General features: G+C 47.2%; 1 protein-coding gene across 1 annotated transcript; it reads left to right on the top strand.

The window, feature by feature from the left end:
- Nucleotides 1-7,542: 7,542 nt before the first annotated feature.
- On the top strand, nucleotides 7,543-18,376 carry LOC134395467 (zinc finger protein 271-like). The gene is made up of 3 exons (XM_063121630.1): nucleotides 7,543-8,533; nucleotides 14,186-14,199; nucleotides 16,845-18,376. Exons 1-3 carry the CDS (start codon nucleotides 7,543-7,545, stop codon nucleotides 17,898-17,900), a joined length of 2,061 nt encoding a protein of 686 aa, XP_062977700.1. The 3' UTR covers nucleotides 17,901-18,376.
- The last annotated feature ends 4,456 nt before the right edge of the window (nucleotides 18,377-22,832 follow it).

Consider the following 22,832-nt stretch of genomic DNA (forward strand, 5'->3'; position numbering starts at 1 on the left):
AATTTGGAGGGGAAGGCATGGTATAAATGTAAGAAACTAAAGAATAATCTTCCATCTTAAAATAAGATCCCACTCACTTTATATTCAAACACGGCAGGCATGTGAATAAGCCAACATGACTACCCCTCTCTGATCTAATCTGACAATGAAGCATGCATGTTTATTTCTAATATGTATACCCCACTTGTTTACTATTATAAATCAAGGCAATTAAACAATAGCATTAGAATACAGTGGCCCCATTCAGAAGACACCCTAAACCATGGTGGTTAAGCCAGAAAGCTGGGCTGTGTTCAGAAGACACCTTAAACCATGACTTAACCATGGTGAATAAAGCAAAAAGCCTTATTCACCATGGTTAAAGCCATGGTTTAAGGTGCCTTCTGAACACGGCCTGGCTTCTGGCTTAACCAGTATGGTTAAAGCCATGGTTTAAGGTGTTTTCTGAATGGGCCCAATCAGTCATTGGCTTTCTTTAGGAAGTAGCAAGTAGGGGTGACCCTCTTTTTTCTTTGCAGGCAACGCTCTTGCTCTATAACTGCTGAATGACAGGCAGAAATTCAGTAGTTAATGCTACTCCCATCCACCACCATTGCTTCTCTCTGCTGGTTGGGGAGATATGCTGATTTTCTGTCCGCAGCTATTAAAGCAAAGCCACTAAGCCAAACAGAGTGCAGTAGCTGTGTATTGTGCCCTCCTAGGGGTTCACACTCCTCACTTTTGTGGTCTTGAGCAAGCCGGAAAAGCAGGAATTTTATATCAGACTTCTGGCTAACCAGCATATATGGCTGGTGGGGTTGTATTTGGCTTAGTGGGTTACCAGTTGTGTGAGCGTGTATTAAAAACATCAGCACACATGAAAAAAAATCCTCTTGGGGAATATTTGCACAGAGTAAAAATGACTGAAGTGTATCATCTATGCCAAATTTTTAGATTAGCCCCAGCAACAAGGAAGCATCAGGGACATAAACTGAAATTAGCTTGGCTGGTGGGATATAAGTGGAACAGGCCATTTTGGAGATTGAGTTCATCACTCAGCTCCTTTAGAGTTCTGGCTGGTTCTGACTAAAACCCAGAATGGATCCACAGCTCCACCAAAATTTGAGCCACCAGCCTCCCCTGGGCCACATGCTTTGCATTCGTAAAATCCTTGGATCAGTCGTCTCCCACACTATCGGCATTCAAGGGTATGCTGTAGGGTGGATTCCTGCATTGAGCAGGGGGTTGGACTCGATGGCCTTTAGGCCCCCTTCCAACTCTACTGTTCTATGATTCTATGACTTGAAAGATCTTGGGCTGCAAACACGAATGACTTGAGGCGTAGGATTGTTGCCCTGTAAACATGATTGGACTAGATGAAGCAATCCTCTGATTCGGCATAAGACAGGACTTTGAACAAGGACTGGTTGGTTTCTTGGCTAGCAGTGCTGCTTGCAATTCAGTAGATTGCCTGTTCTTGTCTACTTGTGGGTAGGAGTCAGAGAGGGCTGTTGCCTTGTGAGAGGGGACACAAGTGAGCAGCAGAGAGCGTGCCAGTTGAGGAAGGTTCATGGAGCATAGACCTCCCGGTCTGGCCGGCAGTGACAACTCAGGAGATCAGCTGTTTATTAAAGAACCTATTAACAGGTAAAGCCCCAGAGGAAGATATGTTCCTTCCTGAACTATTCAAATTCAACTCTGCTTGGTGGGCCCCAATTTTGGCTAAATTGTTTTTGCACATTAATTGGACAGGCATGATCCCTGCTGGGTGGCAGGCTAGTAGTATTGTTCCCCTGTCCAAAAAAGGTGAGAGAACTGACCCTAAAAATTATAGGCCAATAAGCGTTTTGGCCATGACGTCAAAAAGTATGTCAAAGGTTCCAAATCCAGTCTTCAGCATCTCTGGAGAAGATGCTGAAGAAAAGGCTCTCCTTTTCTCCAAGAAAAGGAGAGCCCAGCAAGATCAGACCAAAGGTCCATCTATAGTCCAGCATCCTGTTTCACAGATGGCTCAGGGAATCTTAAAAACATCTGGTTAATCTTCTAAGATTATCATCTGTTAATCTTATGTTAAATAGGGATGGGAAACACACCTTCTCTGAGACATAGGGTACTTTCAGACAGAGGATTCCTAGTGTTACCAATCCAGAGGCAATGTGAGCTACCAATTCTGTCTTTTCCTCAATGGATTTTTTTCTGGTGGGGGGGGGGGAGATGGAAGAAGTGATGGGAAAGCACAGGGTGGTGATCAATTGAAATAACCCAGCCACCCAATACAATTCTGTGAATGAGGGTGGGCAGTTGCACAATAAAAACCTTATCCAGAAACATCTATTGAAAATCTGGGTTAGAGCAGCAGTGGGCAGAAGGTAGATCAAGATCTGATAGTAGATTTTTTGATTTGTAGAAAACCAACAAAGATTTCTGATTTCCAATAAGCGACAACAAAAAGTTTCCCCACTCCCAAAGTAGGCTGCTAAAATCAAGAAAGCTGATGGGGGAAAGGGAAGGATAGCAGTAGATTTGTGGGGGTGGATTTATGTGCAAGCTCTAGTTCTGGTACTGAAAACAAATTCCTGGGCTGAGCTTGTGCTCAGAAGCACCTTGTCCTGCAATTCTATGTCCAGCTTCCTGAGCCACTCCTTTGCACCTGGTCTAATGAAAAACGAAATAGATCCCATCAATCTAAACCCTCCCCACCCCTGAACTAGAAGGATAAATGGTCTGAGTCAGGTTGAAGTGGCTCCTTAGAGCGAAGGCCTGCTGTGTGACCCCAGGCATGTTTAAAAACAACCGTTACCTTCCATAAATTTGAGCTTCAACCAAGTCACTATGGCTGCCGTGCAAGGGCAGCACACTTCTAGCCTTTTAGATTTATTGTGGTATTTTTTCAGTAGACTCATATCCAACTTTTTGACTAGAGTCCTCAAAGTGGCATACGATATTTCTAAATTTGAACAGATACAGTGAGCATCACGTGCACAAAAGACAATGCAAAAAGTTCCTTTTGAGCAATAGCAAGCATCTGATATTTCTTCCCATGGGGCAGTTGATGTCAGATAGTGGGGACAGTCAAATCGGAGCAGGCCCTGATATTCCCTTTGCCTGCTCCTATCTCCCTTGCTTGTTCTTCCTTCTCACAAGACTAATATTCTCACAGAACTGAGAACCAGTGTAGTGTAGAATAGTGGTTAGAGTGTTAGACTAGGACTGGGGAGACCCAGATTTTAGTCTCAACTCCGCCACGAAGCTCACTGGGTGACTTTGGGCCAGTCACTGGCTGAGTTCGGACAACATGCTAATCAAGTGTGTGTGTGGGTTATAGGAACAAAATGGGAAACAACTGTTGATTAGCGTGTCATCTGAAGTCAGCCACAGACTCTCAGCCTGCTCTACCTGACAGGGTTGTTGTGAGGAGAAAATGGAGAGGAGAACCGTGTAAGCTACCCTGAGTTCTTTGCAAGAGGGAAAAATGCGGGATATGAATGTCATCATCATCACCATCATCATCACACAAGCAGCAGTGACCCAGTTTGAATGTGATGCTAGGCACATGGAACCCTGCATAGCGACCTTTAAAAACCACCAGACACCTCACACACGAAGCATGCCCGGATGCCATGCTTAAACCAGGCCTGTCTCTTGTTTTCGGTCTGTTAAGCAGTCCAGCCTCCATTCCATAACCTCCAGCGGCTCTCGCCACATCGGTTCCTATGATAGCGCACAGTTCTAAGTGATTCCGCCACGGCTGCTCTCGCCTCACCCCCGGGCTGAATCTGCTTTGGGGAGAGGCGCTTGCGAAGAAGGGGGGAGGAAGGGACCGCGTCTTGTTGCCGCCAGAGGGCCCTGGCTCTTGCTGAGGGAGGGCTTTCTCCCTCTCTTTCCTTCACCTTCTCGGCTCAGCCGGTTCCCAAGATTGAGCTTCCTGGGTCAGGAGCTGCTGTGGATACTGCCTCCATTGTGAGCAGCCCCGGTGCCTTCCCTTATGTAGTTGCGTCCCTCAGCCTGTGGGGCCAGGGTTGTCTGCGAGGGAGCACGGGGGGGTGGGGGGTGCGGGGAGGCCTTGATCCAAGCAACACTGCTTGTGTCCCTCGGGGTGCCCTCAGCTGGAACAACCAGCCTGTCTCCAGGCAGCCAGTAATTCCTGAGCAGGAGAATCCAGGTAATCCACAAGCAAAGGATACGGAATGGCTGGGGGTTAGGTGAGGATGGAAGAAGCTGCCTGCTCTGAGGGGAGGGGCCGTGGCTCAGTGGTACAGCCCCTGCTTAGGCTCCATCCCCAACAAAGGGCTGGGAAGGTTCCTGGAGAGGCTGTTGCCAGTTGGAGCCCTGGTCTCGTTCATCTAAAGCAGCTTCATATGGCTAAGTGGTGACGGGGAGGCTTTTCCCCTGCCTCTCAGTGCCAGCGTTTTGCCTCTCCCTCCTGCCGCCACAGAAGGAATCAACACAGGACAACCAGCAACGCAGGAGATGAGAAAAGTGGGATAAGCCAGGGATAAAAGGGAATATTGTGATTAGCTTTGCCTTAGCTTGTGTAGAATGCTTGCCATAGGACGGTGGGCCACGGCTGCTTGGCATGCGTGCTTGTCCTGGGAGTGCGGGTCCGTCCCTTTCAATTAGAGCAGGCTTGAGAAAGGCCTCTCTCTCTCCCTACGAACCTGGACAACCGCTGGTAGCAATGGGTGTCTTTAGGATGCACTTGTAAGGTCAGCTCCTTCCTTTTTGTATATAGCAGGGGGTCCTTCCAATGGCACCCAGGTAGCTCTCCCCTCTGTGCCCTTTAAAAAAAAGTTGTTTTAAGAAAAACTTGGGAAGGGTAGTCTTCTTTCTCTCCCTTTCTAGCCTTGCTCTTTCTCTCCCTTCTACCCCTTTTACCTTGCTATCTCCCCCTCCCTCCCAGCCTCTAGCCTCACTAATTCTCTCCCCCACTCCCGGCAAACCTTTGGCTTACTTTTGACTAGCTACCACCCCCCAATGCCCACAGCAGCTGTGATGTGAAGTCTATTTTGTGCTGATGCCCACATCAGTTTCTCAAATGTGCCCTCAAGTCTGAAAATGTTGGGGAGCCCTGGTATATAGCTGAAAAGCCTCTTCAATTACCTTTTCTTAACCAACCCATTGAATTACCTCATGTATGACCTTTTGCACATGACAGAGTTGTATGCCTGCCCTGCTAACAATTCATGGCTATTCTCTTCATCAACAGTAGTCATGGTTGGGTCTCTGCTGAGGGCCCACACCCCGGTATGGACCACCGACAATACCCCCTGCCCCAGGAGTTGCTCCTCTTCTTCACCATGTCAAGCTCCTTGTTCACCTGCCTCCCGCTCTGGCCCATACAACGGGTGTGGTGAGGAGCAGTGGATTCCATGGCCTACTTCCTCACTGCTTCTCTTGTCTGTCAAGCAAGCAAGCAACTGGAAGCAGTGGGGAGAAAGAAGGAGCAGCAAGAGCAGCTGGTGACCATGGCGGTGAGAAGGCAGACTTACTGAGGGCCCATTGAGGAAATTTTGTCCCAGGGCAATCAGAAGCCTGAAGCCGGCACTGAAGCCTACACACATTTTGGAAGAATAGGAAAAACAAAGTGGGGAAGTTGAGATTAATCTAGATTTTCTTCATAGAATTGTAGAGTTGGAAGGGGCCTATAAGGCCATTGAGTCCAACCCCCTGCTCAATTCAGGATCCATTTCAAAGCATACCCGACAGATGGTTGTCCATCTGCCTCTTGAAGGCCTCTAGTGTGGGAGAACCCACAACCTCCCTAGGTAACTGGTTCCATTGTCATACTGCTTTAACAGTTAGGAAGTTTTTCCTGATGTCCAGCCGGAATCTGGCTTCCTGTAACCTCAGCCCGTTATTCCATGTCCTGCACTCTGGGAGGATCGGGAAGAGATCCTGGCCCTCCTCTTTGTGACAACCTTTTAGGTATTCGAAGAGTGTTATCATGTCTCCCCTCAATTTTCTCTTCTCCAGGTTAAACATGCCCAATTCTTTCAGTCTCTTCTTTTCACAGACTGTAGGCTGCTTCCAAGGTTAAATTGTTCATAAATGCATCTTAAGATCCTTGTGTTTAAATGCATGCAGATGTCACTTAAGGAGGGTTACCTACAATCACCCAACCAGCACCAGGAGTTTTCACAAACACACATCATTCCCATAAAATAGACATAAAGTGTAACTACGTGTATGTGTAATTCTGAAGCAACGTTAGGTATTTGGTTTTCGGATAATGTGTTAGAGATGTCTTTCTCAAACTGGACAACGGTTCCTGGGTTAGGGTATGCCAGTGTGCAGGGAGCACAAAAATGTTGCATGCCAAATGTGGGTTAAATAGGCCTCTATTCTTACTATTGTTGATGCATTTGTTTGTTTATTTATAGAATTTATAGTGTGCCATCAATGTGCATGGTAGACACTTATATATCACTTCAAGATGTTTTTAAATATGCTCAGCACTATATAAATCTATAAATAAATAGGAAAGATAAACAAAAAGATGCCACTCTCCCAAGGAGCTTCCATTCTAAATATTGCTGAGTTGGAGGCAATAGAGTTAGTAAAGCCAAGGGCTTCTATTCAGTCAGTTGGTTTGAGCAGGGAGGTGTATGGAAGAGGGGAATGGTGGGGAGAGGTGGCACCATGGAGAGAGCATTGAGAGTTGGGCAGGGGGTGAAGGGATGGATGGGGGTGGAGCTAGGAGCCAAGAGGGTATAGCTAGGGTGACCATATGAAAAGGAGGACTGGGCTCCTGTATCTTTAACAGTTGCATAGAAAAGGGAATTTCAGCAGATGTGATTTGTATATATGGAGAACCTGTTGAAATTCTGTCTTCATCACAACAGTAAAAGGTGCAGGAGCTATACTAGAGTGACCAGATTTAAAAGAGGTCAGGGCACCTGCAGCTTTAACTGGTATGATGAAGAGGAAATTTCACCAGTTTCCCCATATATACATATGACACCTGCTGAAATTGCCTTTTCAATACAACTGTTAAAGATACAGGAGCCCTTTTCGTATGGTCACCCTAGTATAGCCAATTAGCTTCCAAGGGGAAAGGGGAAATAAAGATCTAGCAACATTTTAAACGAGACTTGGATGAAAAGTGTAACCATGTACAGGTGCCCTCAGAGTGGAAAATGGAATCTAGGGCAGGATCTACACTACTGCTTTAAAATGGTTTATAACAGTAGTGACAGAGGCCCAGGACACACTGCCTATACAGTTTTCAAACTATTTTCAAAGTGTTCTATCTTGCTTGGTGTAGATCGAGCCCCTATCTTCCTCTAACTTTCTAGTTCCAAATCCCCTCACAAATCTTTATTACCTGCTAATTTAACCAGTCAACTGACCCATCCTCCCCAGATTTCCCTTTGACTCTCCTTATGGGCATGTAACTGTCCGTCTGTCCACCACCAGATCTCTCTGTGGGAGTGTGGAATCTCTCTGTCTGTCTGGCTCTCTGGGTGAGCGTTTCCCATCTGGATTCTCTCTGTCTTCCTCCCCCCTTTGTGGCAGGCACAGTGTTGGTAAGGGGGAGGTGAGTCTTTGGTGGCGACTGCTGGGATGCCCCCCAAGAAGAGCAAAAACATTGCCAATGTAAAGAACCCAGTGGGCAAGAGCACAGGAGGGGAGAGGAAGAAAAAGAACAAGCGCAAGGCAGAGCGGCCGTGCCGCAGCCCTCCAGAGGAGGAGCAGGTGGTGGCGGTGGAGAAAAAGGAGGTGTCATGCCCAGGGCAGGCCGCTTCAGCCAAGGGGATGCGCCCCAACCTCTGTTCGGAGTGTGGGAAGAGCTTCCTACACAGCTCAGATCTGGTGAACCACCAGCGTATTCACAGTGGGGACAAGCCCTTTGTGTGCACAGAGTGTGGACACAGCTTCAGACAGAGCTCTACGCTGATCACGCACCGACGCATCCACACCGGCGAAGCGCCTTACGCGTGCGGCTACTGTGGCAAGCGCTTCCGCGTCAGCTCTAACTTTGTGCGGCATCGGCGCATCCACACCGGGGAGAAGCCCTATTCGTGCCCCATTTGTGCCAAGAGCTTCACCGACAAGTCGACGCTGACCCAGCACCAGCGCACGCACACCGGGGAGAAACCGTACCGTTGTGCCGACTGTGGCAAAAGCTTCAGCCGCAGCTCCCATCGCAAGCGCCACCTGCGCCACCCACCGAGCCGTGGCCATTCCCGCTGTGCCCACCGGCCACGGCCCCCTCCTGACAGCAGGAATGGCAAGATCACGACTGCCAAGGAAACAAAGCCCCCCAAGCGGACATTAGTGGCTGCTGCAGCTGAGCTGGCCGTGGACATCCCCAACACATGCGCTGATTGCTGGCAGAGCTTCAGTCAGAACTCGGACCTGGTGAAGCACATGCGCATCCATACAGGAGAGAAGCCGTTCCGCTGCAGCGACTGCGGCAAGCGCTTCAGCGTCAGCTCCAACCTCACGCGGCACCAGCGCATCCACACCGGGGAGAAGCCCTACGCCTGTGACGCTTGTGGCAAGTGCTTCACGGACAAGTCCACGCTGACCCAGCACCAGCGCACGCACACAGGCGAGAAGCCCTACGCATGCCTCTACTGTGGGAAGAGCTTCAGCCGCAGCTCCCATCACAAGAGGCATGAACGCACTCACGCCTCCGGGGACAGCCCTCAGCCCTTCCTTCCCCTCTGGCACTACGCCCCATCACAGGCTTTCTAGCACATGCAAAGGGACATTCAGCCAGCAAAGGCGGGTAACTACGGTGGTGAAGATGGGCATGAACACACCAGCTACGAAGTACTGGAAACAACATTGCACCTACCATCATCACTTAGCTTAGAAGACTGGCAGAGCATCATGGAAGTTCTGGCAGCAGGACATGCCATCAACTTCTGTCATTGGGCCATTAAGTGTAGGGACAAAAGATGCCCTCCCCTCCCACCTTTCCCCTTTCTTAACTTATTCATTTTTTAAAATTGTGTACATGAAAGCAAGCTTCTAATCTTCATACTTGTGACACTGATCTTGTCCATGGGAAATGGAATGTAAAATGCTGCAAGGACTGTTTCGCCTGGTGTGCAGATATATTGAGTCCTAGCTAACAGAAGGCATTGTGCAGCTGCTCCGTCTTTTCTTCCTTAGTGGATTTTCTGCTGCAGGAAAGAAGATGGAAGAAGTGGTAGGAAAACATGGGAGGACTATGAGGGGAAGATGACATTGTCTGCTCCCCGCCCTGCCCTGCAAGACTCGGTGCACGAGGCAGGACAATTGCACCATGAAAGCCTCCTCCAGAAGTGTTACAAACTTCTTGAAATAGCATCTCTTGAGATGTGATCGCAATCCCCCTGTGGGGGAACTATGGCGTGTCTTTCTATAGAACCACTGCTCATGGTGATTTGTGACCCGCAAGTACAGAGGAACGGCAATTGCTCCAATTCATGTATTGTGGAAACAGGGATTTTTGTTCTCTTGGTTTCAGAGTATAAGGAAAGATGATTCTTATTACCTGAAATGTTTGAACAGTTTTATTCAAAAGGTCTATTTTGGTGATTTTATGGCACTTCATGTCAGTTTCTGGGGAGGGTGGGTTTTTCATTTTATGTTCAAAACGAAGAACATAAGAAGAGCCCTGCTGGATCAGACCAAAGGTCCTTCTAGTCCAACATTTCTGTTCACACAGTGGCCGACCAGCTGTCAACAGGAAACCCACAAGCAGGACACGAGTACAACAGCACCCTCCCATCCATGTTCCCCAGCAACTCATGTACCGTATTTCTTCGATTCTAAGACGCCATCGATTGTAAGGCGCACACTAATTTCAGTACCATCAACAGAAAAAAAGCTTTGATTCTAAGAAATAATAAACGCACCCGCGATTCTAAGACGCACCCTGTTTTTAGAGATGTTTATATGGGGGGGAAAGTGCGTCTTAGAATCGAAGAAATACAGTACATAGGCATACTGCCTGTAGCACATAGCCTCAAGGACTGGTAGCCATTGATAGCCTTCTCCAGGAATATAATAATAATAATAATAATAATAATAATAATAATAATAATAATAATAATATTTCTTACCCGCCTCTCGTTTGGATTGAGGCAGGAAGCAACAATAAGTATAAAATACATAAAACTGAATTAAAAACATAGTGTACATTATTAAAACATCCTAAAAACATCCTAAAATTCCACTGGATAGGCCTGCCAGAATATATCAGTCTTTATAGCTTTCCTAAATGCTAAAAGACTATTAAGTTGACGAGTCTCCTCCGGCAGGCCATTCCACAGTCTGGGAGCAGCAGAAGAGAAGGTCCTCTGGGTAATACTTGTCAGCCTAATTTTGGCAAACTAAAGTAGATTCTTCCCAGAGGACCTGAGTGTGCGGGGCGGATTGTATGGGAGAAGGCAATACCACAGGTAGCCTGGACCCAAACCATGTAGGACTTTAAAGGTAATAACCATCACTTTATACTTTGCCTGAAAACTAATTAGCAGCCAGTGAAGAATGTGGTCCCCACTAGGTGTACCAGTGACCAACCTGGCTGCCATATTTTGAACTAATTGAAGTTTCTGGACTAGGCACAAAGGTAGCCCTACGTAGAGCGCATTGCAGAAGTCGAGCCTCGATGTTACCAGCGTGTGCACTACCGTCTTTATCCATTCCCTTTTTAAAGCCATCCAAATTGGTGGCTGTCACTACAACCTGTGGTAGTGAATTCCATAGCTTAACTATGTGCTGTGTGAAGAAGTACTTCCTTTTATCTGTCCTGAATCTCCCACCAATCAGCTTCATGATTGGGTTCTAGTATTATGAGAGAGGGGGGAAAATGCCTCCCTATCCACATTCTCTACACCAAGCCTGATTTTGTGCATCTCTATCATGTCTCCCCTTACCCTCTTCCCCCCCCTAATCTCACCTGTCCCAGCTGTTGTAATCTTCCCTCATAGGGGAGATGCTCCAGCCCCTTGATCATTTTAGTTGCCCTTTTCTGCAGTATAGAGTTGCTCCTTCCAACACTGTAGTGTAGCGTTGATCCATGACATTTTGGTTCTTGCAGCAGAATATCTCAAGGGCTCCCTCTTCCCTACCATTAAGTCACAAGAGACATAATCCATGAGGAAGTTCTACTTTGCAAGCCAAATAAAATGATTGGGAGCTATGCAAGAACCTTGGGCAAGAGAGCTTCGTGCTAGATTATATCCCATGGTTAGGTCAGGCAGCCATTTCAGGTAAGAGAGGTTAAAGCCACTGCAGCAATGGCAGATCCTCTGCTGTTCCCCTTGAGCTCCCTGGCCAATCCCCTCTGTTGAAAGACTGTGTGTGCCCTATAGCCTGCCCTGCACTCCTAAACTGTCCTGTTACCCTCAGGTGTGATGGACTGCCAGTCTGGTCAACTTCAGTATATGGAATGGTGGAAGGGCATCTTGTCTTTTGCCTCAGGCAACAAAACATCTTGGGATGGTCCTATGCCTGAGAACTTATCTACACACAGGAAAAAATAGGAAAAATCCCACAGCCTTACCGGGGCTTTTGTTCTTGCAGTATTCCCACCATCGCAGTGTGCTCCCTCACAAATGATCATGTGATTTGGAATTTAAAACTTCCCTTCTTTGAAAGGCCCCATTGTGTTTTAATGAGACAGCAGCATTCAGTGGCGGAGAGATCCCACGATATCCTGGATAATACCACCTTATCTTGGTTTTTTTAAATGCACAATTTCTAGAGGATAGCGCAGGAGACATCCTGGCCATTGACGACGTTGTGTAATGGACCCACAAACTTCCATGAGTGGCCAATCACGAGTGTGCAATAAATCACTCGTTCATAGAAGCTCTGATTCCCACTTTGATGCCCTTAATGGTGTCCAAAATCCATTGCCTGAGGGAGTCACCTCATCTCAACTTGCCTCAACTTGCCACCTCCTATTGTGGTCTCCACTTCAGCCTTTTGCTTTCCAGGATCTGAGGCAGAACTCCAGGTGGTGTTTATATTATGGAAAGTGCACAAATTATGAAAAAAAGTTGGTCTTATTAAATAGGGGTGTCACTTCATGTTTTCAGGGGCAGAGAAGGAGAAGAGATTTCAACAGGCAGGGGTAGCTTCTCATAGTTTGGAATATCCTTTAGTATGATAGAAGACTTCAAGTTTTTGATTGATTATTTCAAAATGTTGTATCTCCCTCCCCCTTAGCACCTGAACACAGGCTTTGAAGGCTGTTTCAGTAAGATTAAATGACAAAAAGTCATATTTTAAACATTTAAGATGAACTAAAACAACAACAAAGTGCAAACCAATCCACACCAGCAATAATCTTGGCAGCCATTTTTTACTGAAGAGGTCTGTCTAAACGAAAAGGAAATTTGCAAGCAAGTGGGCTTGGTAGCCTAAGAAAGCAAATAGAGAAATAACCTGGGGGGTGGAGTGGGGGATGTAGCCATCTACCTACACCTGTTGATCTTGAAGCAGGTTGGGTGTAAATGGGAGCCTGTCTATTCCATCTCTTGTATTGATTATCACATGCTGGAGGATCTATAGGGAGACTATAAGGGGTGTGTGTGTGTGAGAGAGAGAGAGAGAGTGTGTGAGTGAGAGAGAGAGAGAGAGAGAGGGAGGGAGATGATGGCCTCTGCTAGAACTTTAAAGTATGCTGTGGTGTCATGCAAGCTCCCTCACTCATTTTTTCAGTGGTATGTCCCCAGGCTGAGAACAAGAATTGGGTACTCCAAGTGAATATGCTTTATCTTTTATACTAAGGAAGATTTGGATACATTTCATGGTTTAAGAAGAAGTTCACTATGACAGCTTGAAACTCCTTGGTGCAGAACCTGTGGGCTGTAAAATTGGATAAATGGATAGTGTTCAGAAATCGGCCCTGATATAAATGTTTTCTAAGGGATTTTCTACACAAAGCTTACGACTCACCACTTCACCAAGGCACCAACTTCCATATTCTTTACAGGTGTTCTATATTCTTTACAGCATGCAATGCAGGTACTGTACATTGAGCTATGGCTTATATGGGATGCAGTAAGTCATTTTCTCTTCCCCCTGAGCCACCATTTCCTTCCATCCATCCCAGCACTATTTTGCACCTGGCTCTGATGAGGGGTCCCTGCAGTTACAGCAAACAAAATAGATCCCACATGTCTAAAGTCAGCTGGTGCCTGACACACAACACTCCTCTATGGGTAGGTTGGGGGTTTCAAGGGAAGATTAATAGCAGTGGGGAAGCTGTATCTCTCATCATCATCATCATCATCATCATCTCTATACCATCCAATAGCCAAAGCTCTCTGGGTAGTTCACAAAAATTACAAGCCATAAATACAAAATCGTAAAAACATTAGCTAAAATCTTTACCTAGAAAATTTAAAAACAATTTAAAACAGCTGAAAACAATTATAATACGGATAAAAGCAACTGACATAAATGCCCCATCATATGTTAGCAAATGCCTGGGAGTAGAGGACCGCTTCAACCCAGCACTAGAATGATGACAGTGTTGTCACCAGGCAGACCTCAATGGGTAAAGCATTCCAAGATTGGGGAGCCACCACTGAGAAGGCTCTCTCTCTTGTTGCCCTCCTCCAAACCTCTCTCAGAGGCAGGCCTCAGATGTTGATCATAGGGAAACTATCACTGAACTGCTAACTGAAGAACCCTGATGAGCAGTGTTTGAGGTGAATAACAAGATGGCACCCCCCACCCATTGACCCTATTTCATGTACAGAAATTGACTGGACCGGCACTTGAATCTTACTTCAGTCCTGATAACACCATATCCCAGAGCAGCTGACTAATTTAGGCGGCTCAGGAGAATGGGGAGAGGGCTACTACCACTGCCCCAGCTGACTAAGGTGACTGCCTTACTACCTAATAGTAGAGCTGGCAATGTTTCCCCTAAACATGTAACAGGTTGAAAGCCTCTGAGGGCCAAAACAGACATTACTTTAAATCAGACTTGTAACGGGAGGGGGAGAGCTAGGGGGCTCGCCCCCACTCAATTTTCTTTGCCCCTTATTTTAAAAAAATGTTTACAAACAATTTAAAAAGTTTATAAATTTGTTTTTGCCCCCCTCCCCAATATTTAGGCTGGCTACAGGCCTGCTTTCAACATATGTTCAGAACCAATGTCTTCTTTTCATTTTTTTTTTTTTCTCTAGAGTGGGCACAAAGACCTGATCCGGATCTTAAAAGCCCCCCTCCCTCTCCTTCCGCATGCTAGGCTCCCATTCGCGAGTAAAATAGAAGAGAGAAAAGACACGCATTTGGGGGGTGGGGGGCAATCTTATGCATGTTTATACTGAAAAGAAGTCCTACAACTCCCAGCTTTCCGCAGCCAGCCATGGTGGCTGGGGGTTGCTGGGAGTTGTAGGAGTTTCCATTATTATTATTCTGGTTCAACATGCATAGGATCGCGTCGTTAAAGTAACGTCTGTTTTGGCCCTGAGGAGCTTAGTCGAGACAAGCTGGATTTCTGCAGCCACCAGAGGGCTCTACGTGTAGGAAGCCGCTCTTCCTCCCTCCCTCCCTCGTCCTCCTCCCTCCATATTGAGGTTGGGCTTCCCAGGTTAGACGGTTATGCTGCTTCCTGTCACTCCTCCATTGCGACCCCCAAACCCGAACGGACCCCCGCTGCTGCTGCTCCCCCACTCCGATCCGTGCAAGGGGAGGAACCCGGGCCGCAGTTCCCGCTCCCTGAGCCAGCCGCAGCGCAGGCGACACTCCTGGACTTCAGGCCAGAAAGGGGACAAGCCGCCTTGTCTCCCACCCAAGCCCCCAGGACGGATGCCTGTCTCGCTTCTGCACGGCCCTTGCCCGGCGATTTCCCTTTAAGATGCCCAGGAGGAGCTGATCCGCTTAGGTCGCAAGAGAAAGGCGCGCCCGCAATCCTTAGAGGAAAGGAGAGCGAACTTTTCCATCCAAGGAAGGCAGTCTTGTCCTTTAACATCCCTCTCCCTTCACGGAAACTATCGAAGTAAGCGTGGCCTTCTTTGTGCCTTGTCAGGCTGCGGTCTCACACACAAAAAAGAAAAGAAAGCAAAATGCGAATAAGGACAAGAAATGGCACCAGTGCTCTTGTTTAGATGTATGTAGAGCTAGGCTGGGCCAGGTACAGAGCCAGGGAGGGGTACTGTGCCTTTAAGGGCTGCGCAGAAGGCAGAATTCTATGAAGTGCAGCTTCTCCCATCACAGTGGGGCAGTAGCGGGAGAAGCTTCATCTGTTAGAATAACCTTGCCTGTGCCACTCTTAAAGGGAAAGGAGCATTCTCCGGACATGGTCTCAGTTCCCTATACAGAAGCGGCAGCCCCGGACTGCACATCTGACATGGACAACACAAGAGAGAGGGTGGAAGAGGCCAGTTTCTGAAAAGTCAGATTGCGAGATTGTTAACGGGGACTGGCCAATATTACGCCTGTGCTCTGTGATTTGCACTGGCTGCCAGCCCATTTCTGCACTCAGTTCAAAGTGCTGGTTTTAACCTACATGGAGTAGAACTGCCACCATTCTCCTCCCAGGGCTCCTCTGTTTTTAATCGCTCTAATGACGGACAGGCATAAAAACAGGCAAATTTTCATTTCTAGAACTGGAGCTCAGTGACTCAGTGTTGCATGCGGAAGATCTGAGTTTGAATCCTTGACAGCTCCAGGATAGGGCTAAGTCAAGCTTTTTTCTGAGGATCAGGACCACTGCTGCCAGTCAGTGTAGAGTAGACAGTACTGACCCAGGTGGATCAAGAGTCTGACTTGATATAAGGTGCTTCCAGCTATGGAGAGAAGCTTGGCCTGTGCTGGGGAAAGTTGTTCCTGTTGGATTTCCACCTGTCATGTAAAATGCACAGGAATGGTGTGTTCGTTTTCTTAAGTAGCAACCTTCCCCTGGGTGTTCCATAAGGTACCAACAGTGATCCTATCTGGACAAAGACAGCCTAGTTAGTTACCAAGCTCTTTAACCTTTCATTTGGATTACTACTATACGTTATACGTGGGGCCATCTTTGAAAATGGTCCAAAATAGGGAAGCAAGGTAGTTAACAGGGATTGGCCAATATGATTGTATGATGCCAGTGCTTTATGATCTGCACTGGCTGCCAGTCCATTGCTGGCTCAAATTCAAAGTGCTGACATTAACCTGCAAAGCCCTAAAAGGGGTGGGGCCAGGTTACCTGAAGGATCATCTTCTTTCATAGATACTTGCCAGGTCTGTAAGATCATCCTCAAATGCCCTTTTCCAGGAGCCCCTGCCAAAGAAAGTGAGGCAAATGGCTACTAGGGAGGGGGCCTTTTCAGTGTTAGCACCCCTCTGCAAGAGGCTTGCCTGGTGCCTACATGTGGTCTTTTCAGTGCCAAGTGAAGACTGTTTTCTTTTCCCAGGCTTTTTAGCCCTTTACTTAAACCCCCCCCCCCCAACCATGTTAGTGCATTTTATATCTTTGCACTGCTGCTGGCTTTTTATCTTGGTTATCACTTTGTTCTTAATTCTGTTTTAAACATAGTTTTTATATTATCCTTTATTATGTTATTATGTTTTATAGTTTAAACCACCCAGAGAACTTCGGCTAATAGTATAGAAATGTAATCAGTCAATAAATGTAGGAAAGGCTTTTTCTTGTCTTTTTTTTTTTTTTTTTTGAAGAAATGGGTCTTGACAAAAGGACTTGGAAACACTCATTCTAAGTTGCAGCACTCTGAATGTAAGTGGGATGCAAAGGGGAAACGATACTAATTTGTAGTTTCCCCCTTGCATCGCCAAATGATCAAACCCCATGCACACGGTTGTACACCATGACAGATTGCCATAAAAACGGATGAATCCTCTCGTTTGATGTGAACTTTGTGCCTCTGTTTCTCTGAACAGGTTATGGAACTGCACGTGTGACCTAGGGAGAGAGTGTTCAACTTCACCAGAACCCACACAAGATGCCTCCAAAAAGAACCAAAGGGAAATTTCCTCAGCTGTCAGGTCAGAAAAGACCAGTGAAGGGTCGGAGGACCTCGGTAGAACAGCAAAAGAAACTCCTAGTAGAGGGGCCAAGGAAAGTTGGCAGCCTGGATAAAAAAGCAAGAAAACGCAAAGGCACTACTGCTCCCCAGAGAACCTGTTCAGGTGAGAACCCAAACATCTGCACGGAGTGTGGGCAAACCTTTTCGCAGAGCTCAGACCTGATTAACCACCAGAGAATCCACACGGGAGAGAAGCCCTATAAATGCTCTGAGTGCGGAAAAACGTTCAGCGTCAGCTCTAACCTGAGCAGGCACCAGAGAATCCATACGGGCGAGAAGCCGTACCTTTGCTCCGAGTGTGGGAAAAGTTTCACTGACAAGTCGACCTTGGTTCAGCATGTTCGAACCCACACCGGAGAGAAGCCCTACCAGTGTATTGACTGTGGGAAAACCTTCAGCCGTAGCTCCCATCACAAGCGCCACCTGAAGAGCCCGCCGGAGAAAAGGCAGGGCAAATGCAGTCACCAGGAGAACCCCGCTGCCAACGCCGTGGCTCCTGGCAAAGCCAAGAAGGCCAGAGCCTCGAAGAAGCAAAACTCTCCCTTCGAAATCCCCCACACGTGCGCAGAGTGTTGGCAGAGCTTCAACCAGACCTCAGACCTCGTCAAGCACATGCGCATCCACACCGGCGAAAAGCCCTTTGAGTGCAACCACTGCGGGAAGTGCTTCAACGTCAGCTCCAACCTTATCAGACACAAGAGAATCCACACGGGGGAGAAGCCCTACACCTGCTCCGACTGCGGGAAGAGCTTCACCGACAAGTCCACCCTCACCCAGCACAACCGCATCCACACGGGAGAGAAGCCCTACACCTGCACTTACTGCGGGAAAAGCTTCAGCCGCAGTTCTCACCACAAGAGACACCAACGGATCCATGCGGGAGAAAACCCAGTCTCTTTCCTGCCCCTGTGGCCTTACCCTAACCAAATGTACTGAGAGTCGCCCCCATGTGCCATTTGGTGCGACGGAATTTGCAGTGGGGCTCTGTCCGGTTGAAGCCCCGGCCATCCCCTCACAGCACCAGGCACTTCCCAAATCTGAATAGATTTATGACATTCACATGCCCCTGCAGTGGCTAAGACATCAGCACCCTAAATCACAAGCATTCTGTGACGGAACAAAAAGCAGATTTGGAAGCCCCAGCCAAAGCCCACCTTGAGTCATTTGGTGAATGTGATTGGAGCTCTCTCTACGGGGCTTTTCCTACTTCCCTTTTTTGCAAGGATCCCTGCCCCCTATCCAGACCTGCCCTTAAGCACTCTGTTTTATTTAATGCCACCTATGATGTGCGGCCTTTAAAAAAAAACTCCATTAATAGAAATATTATTGCAATGTAATAAAGACTCATGATGTATGATGTTTTCACGTATTATTGCCACTGCTCTCCTGAGCATACAGCGTAGTATCTTCTGTGGGTGAGCATGGTAAGTGTGTGGGCCCCTCCTACTTTCCTGAACACCTCCCACCAGGTTCGAAAGGCCTTGTTTGTCCACTCTTAGGAAGGGCATGGGCATTTCCTATAAAGTAGTTCGCTTAATGATTTTTTTACAGTGGCTCTGAGTCGCATTTCTGAAACTACCTTCTTCCTGGGCTTGGCTTATATGTGAGGTCGTGGCCAACAGTCCAGCTACCAGCAAAGGCAGGTCTGATCCCTTGATGTGGGAATGGGGTGGGGGTGGTGAGGCTGTAACAGTACATAAAAAGCTGTTTGTAGCCCGAAAAAGAGCTACAATCGTTTTTTTGCAAAGCTGGACCTAGTCCTTCTGGGGAGTGAGAATGGCCTTTCTGCTCCTTCTCACTGTGGTCCTTCCTCTTTGGTCTTGTGGAGCAGGTTAGGCCATCAAGGGCCCAGTAACTCTCACACTTTATCACTGCAAGCAAAGTCTCTAGAAATATTTCTTAAATCTCAGAGCTTACATTTGCTTACAGCAAGCGACTCCCCGATGGTTCCTCCTTCCCCCTCATAGGTGGAGAATTTCTTCCCAACAAAGTTATCCCATGGGGCTGATTGGTGGGAGATTCAGGACAGATAAGTACTTCTTCATACAGTTCTTAGTAATTCACTTCCAAAAGATGTAGTGATGGCTACCAATTTGGATGGCTTTGATCCATGGACAACAGGGGGCTACCGATGGCTACTAATGCTGGTGGCTGTATGCTATCTCCACTATTAGAGTCAGTATGTTCATATACACCAGGTGCTGAGGGTAGTATTGCACTCAAGCTGGTTTGGAGGTTTCCCACAGATAGTGGGTTGGCCATTGAACAGAATGCTGGACTACATGGACTTTTGGCCTGATCCAGCAGGGCTCTTATCTTCTTAAGGTATCCCTGGTCTGGGCCTACAGTCTCTGATGTTTCTGATGCATCTTGTATGCTTGGAGTTGTCCCCTGTTCTTATTAGGACATGCAGTTTGCTCCTGACCTCATCCGGATAGGGCTGTTTGCTATCATATTGCTTACTTTATTCTTGAAATGAAAAGCAGTGACGCTGTGCTTGTGGACTGGGTTTCTGGCACCACACTCTGTCCTCCCAAAGGCTGCTGGGAGTCAGTTTGGGAGACATGGGATCATACTTCTTTCTGGCCATGTGTCAGCATCTGAGAGATTTTGGGTGGAATGCACACACCATTGCCCCTTAGTGTCTTAGCAGAGGATCTCAACCATGACCCTTACATGCAGAGTGCCTTTGGTGTCTTCCCATGGCAGCAGAATCAGACACTTAGTCTGATTCTTGCATTAAAAATATCCCTGCAAATAGAAAACTAGCGCCACAAGGAGTGAACTAAGCTGGAACATATGTCCTTGAGGTGCAAGGGTTCTACTTGTGGGTTTGTTTTAATACAAAGAGCATTGAAAAATGGCACCTCCTAGCTATAGCCTGCAGTTCACTCTGCTCCCTCAACATTCCCTCACATTTCTTGTAAACTCCTGATCTATTTAATCTCATGTACAGTGCTTTGTTAGAAAGCGCTATATAATAAATGTTATTTTATTATTATTTTTACTTCATTCAGCTGCGGGTGTAGCCTGAATGAGCCAGAGATGTCCAAGCCATGTACATCCTATGGAGGTAAATTGCGTAAATATTCCAAAGAGCAAATCAGAGTCCTGGATCAAAATCCTCTGAATCAGTCGTCTGTGGTTGTGATCCAGAGCCACTCTAAAACTGGCAGCCCATACCATTCCACTGGGAAGACCTGAAGTGCTCTAAATTTGAGGCTTGGCCTGAACACCGTGATGCAGACCTGTGGCCAAACGACTTGTGGAACCATCATGCAATTCAGCTACATCATCAGCCAATGCTGAAGCATCATGTAGGCTGACTTTGGGAGTAATCCAGAGGAAGGAAATAGAAGTGGGAAGTGTCTTGCCCCAAGGAGAAGATCCAGGCCTGGCTGCTTCCGGTCAGGCTAGGATGGAGATGGCAGTGTGGTGAATAGATGGATTCTGAAGCATCTGAGGAGGTGAAACTGCTTTGCAAGATTTCCTAGAGAAGTACCACAATGACCTAGAATTAACAGGGAATGCACTGGAGGTCTCAGTTGTCCTCTGGACCTGAATGTTGAGTGCTGGGGTGTGATATCTTTTTATTTATACCTCTGTTGCTAGATCAGTAACTCTTAAGAGTCTGCAAACCCACACTGACCATCTGTCAGGGATGCTTTAGGGTAGATTCCTGCATTGAGCAGGGGGTTGGACTCGATGGCCTTGTAGGTCCCTTCCAACTCTGCTGTTCTATGATTCTATGATCCCATGGTTAATTTTATTGAAGGGTTTGCCTGGCCACTGTCCAGCTCTCACTGACAGGGCTTTGGAAATGCAGGTTGTCCCTCAATGCCCTATACCAGCAGCCGGGCCACAAGTGCTTTGTTAGCCAAACACATGGTCATACAGCGTCTGGACATCAGACTGCTCTGCTCTGCACCGAAGGTGGAATTCAGCCTGGTTTGGGCCACACATTCATTACTGCAGTGGCATGGGGATGCAAGAAACATCTGGGTGGTGTCAAGGACATGCTTCCTTCCTGCGCCGCCACAAACGGTAGGTATGGTTGGGCACTTGCTGAGGGCCTGCACTCCAGCAGGGACTCACTGACAAAAAAAAAAAAAACCACCCTCAAATTGCTCCTCCTGTTCACCATTGCAATGTGCTAGAGCTGCCCAAGGGACCACATATGAATCGTTCTCTAGCTCAACTGCAGGTTCGTGATTGCTCTTAAAAAACTCAAAAGAATGTAGAATTGCCAGATGTTTCAGACCACAATTCCCAGCATTCCTGACCACTAGCCATGATGGCTTTGGCTGATAGGAATTGGTCCAAAATATCTGGAAGACACCATGGCCTTAGCTAGGCCTAAGATTTATCCCGGGGTCGTCCCTGCCTGCTCCCGGGATCCCGTGTGTCATTTACATGAACAGGGATGACCCCGGGACGATCCCGGGATAAACCTTAGGTCTAGCTAAGGCCTACGTTGGGGAATGTTGTATGAGTCTCCCTTTTGTTGCAATGCTTTGAAATCTTCTGAGAAGATTGTTGCTTTCAACTTAACAGGAAGGACTTGACTTAAAAATAAAATCAGGGACCACGCAATGCCGATATTTAAAGGATTGTTTTGCTTTATTTCAAGTAGTCAAGAGGAGCAGACAATGCTGAGAAGAACTTGTGCAGTAGCCAATGAGATTACCAGGGACAGGAAATTGATCAAGAAGTCCTGTGGGAGTCCAGCTTTGGAGCCAAAAGCAGGCCAGATTTTAACAGTACCATGAGGCAGTGGTTTTAAATTTTATTTTTAGCTTGAAGGAACCCTTTCCCATATGGCCTTGTTTTGAAATAACGCAATGTGACTCTGTAATGGAACCCCCTGTATGCAGTAGAGAATTCTGTGAAATGTGCTACCTGGGCCACACAATTCATGAGCAAGGCAAGCAGAAAGCAAGCAGCTGCGATGTTTTTAATCAATTTTATGTATTTATACTTATTGTTGTTCCCTGCCTCGAGCCAAACGGAGAGGTGAGTAAGAAATAATGATGATGATGATGATGATGATAATAATAATAATAATAATTAATAGCAGGCGTGGCTGAAAGACTATATATACATATAGGGCAGAGAAGGCCCTATATGTATATATAGTATTGTAACTTTCTGTAATTAGAGAGAAAACCAAGTGCCACAGAGGAGAAGGAATAGGTTTTGAGCAGTACTTGCTAAATACTTCCTCCACTGTCTCAGTTGCTGCTTCTTTTACAGGTCTCCGGCCAGCCCCTGCAGATTCCCAGGACTACTACAGCCAGGGAGCAAACCAATGCATCGGGAGAGAAATACTCCACCAGGAAAATTCATGCAGATTCAGTTCCCCGCCTGTCCTCAGATCCCTTGCAGACTTTCTTTGCAGTTTCTGGCACTTTTTCTAAATTGAGATTTGCAGATCAAGGAATCCCCCTCCTGCACCTCACATCCACCAATGCTGAGCACAGGGGGGAAGCTGGACGCAGGGTCTCTCCGGCACAGGGCGGACCTAGAAATGGAGATTTCATAGCGGGGGTGGGGGGTGGGGGGTAGGGTACTTCTTGACCCAGGAAGTTCAACTCCTGATATCGAAGGAAAAACAGGGAGAGGGACGCCTAGTTATCCCTTCTTCTTCCCTTCCATTAGGAATAACTAGAGCCCTCTGGTGGTCAAGTCATCAGACACGCCCCCCACTTTTCACATCCCACATCTCCTACCTGCACATACCAGAGATTGTATAATCCACCCTTCTCCAGCCTGGCACCCTCAAGGTAAATTGGGCTACAACTCCCATCATCCCCAGCCAGAGGAGTTATAGCCCAACACATCTGGAGGGCACCAGGCTGAGGAAGAACT

This window comes from Elgaria multicarinata, chromosome 3, assembly GCF_023053635.1.
Source record: "Elgaria multicarinata webbii isolate HBS135686 ecotype San Diego chromosome 3, rElgMul1.1.pri, whole genome shotgun sequence".
NCBI lineage: Eukaryota > Metazoa > Chordata > Lepidosauria > Squamata > Anguidae > Elgaria > Elgaria multicarinata.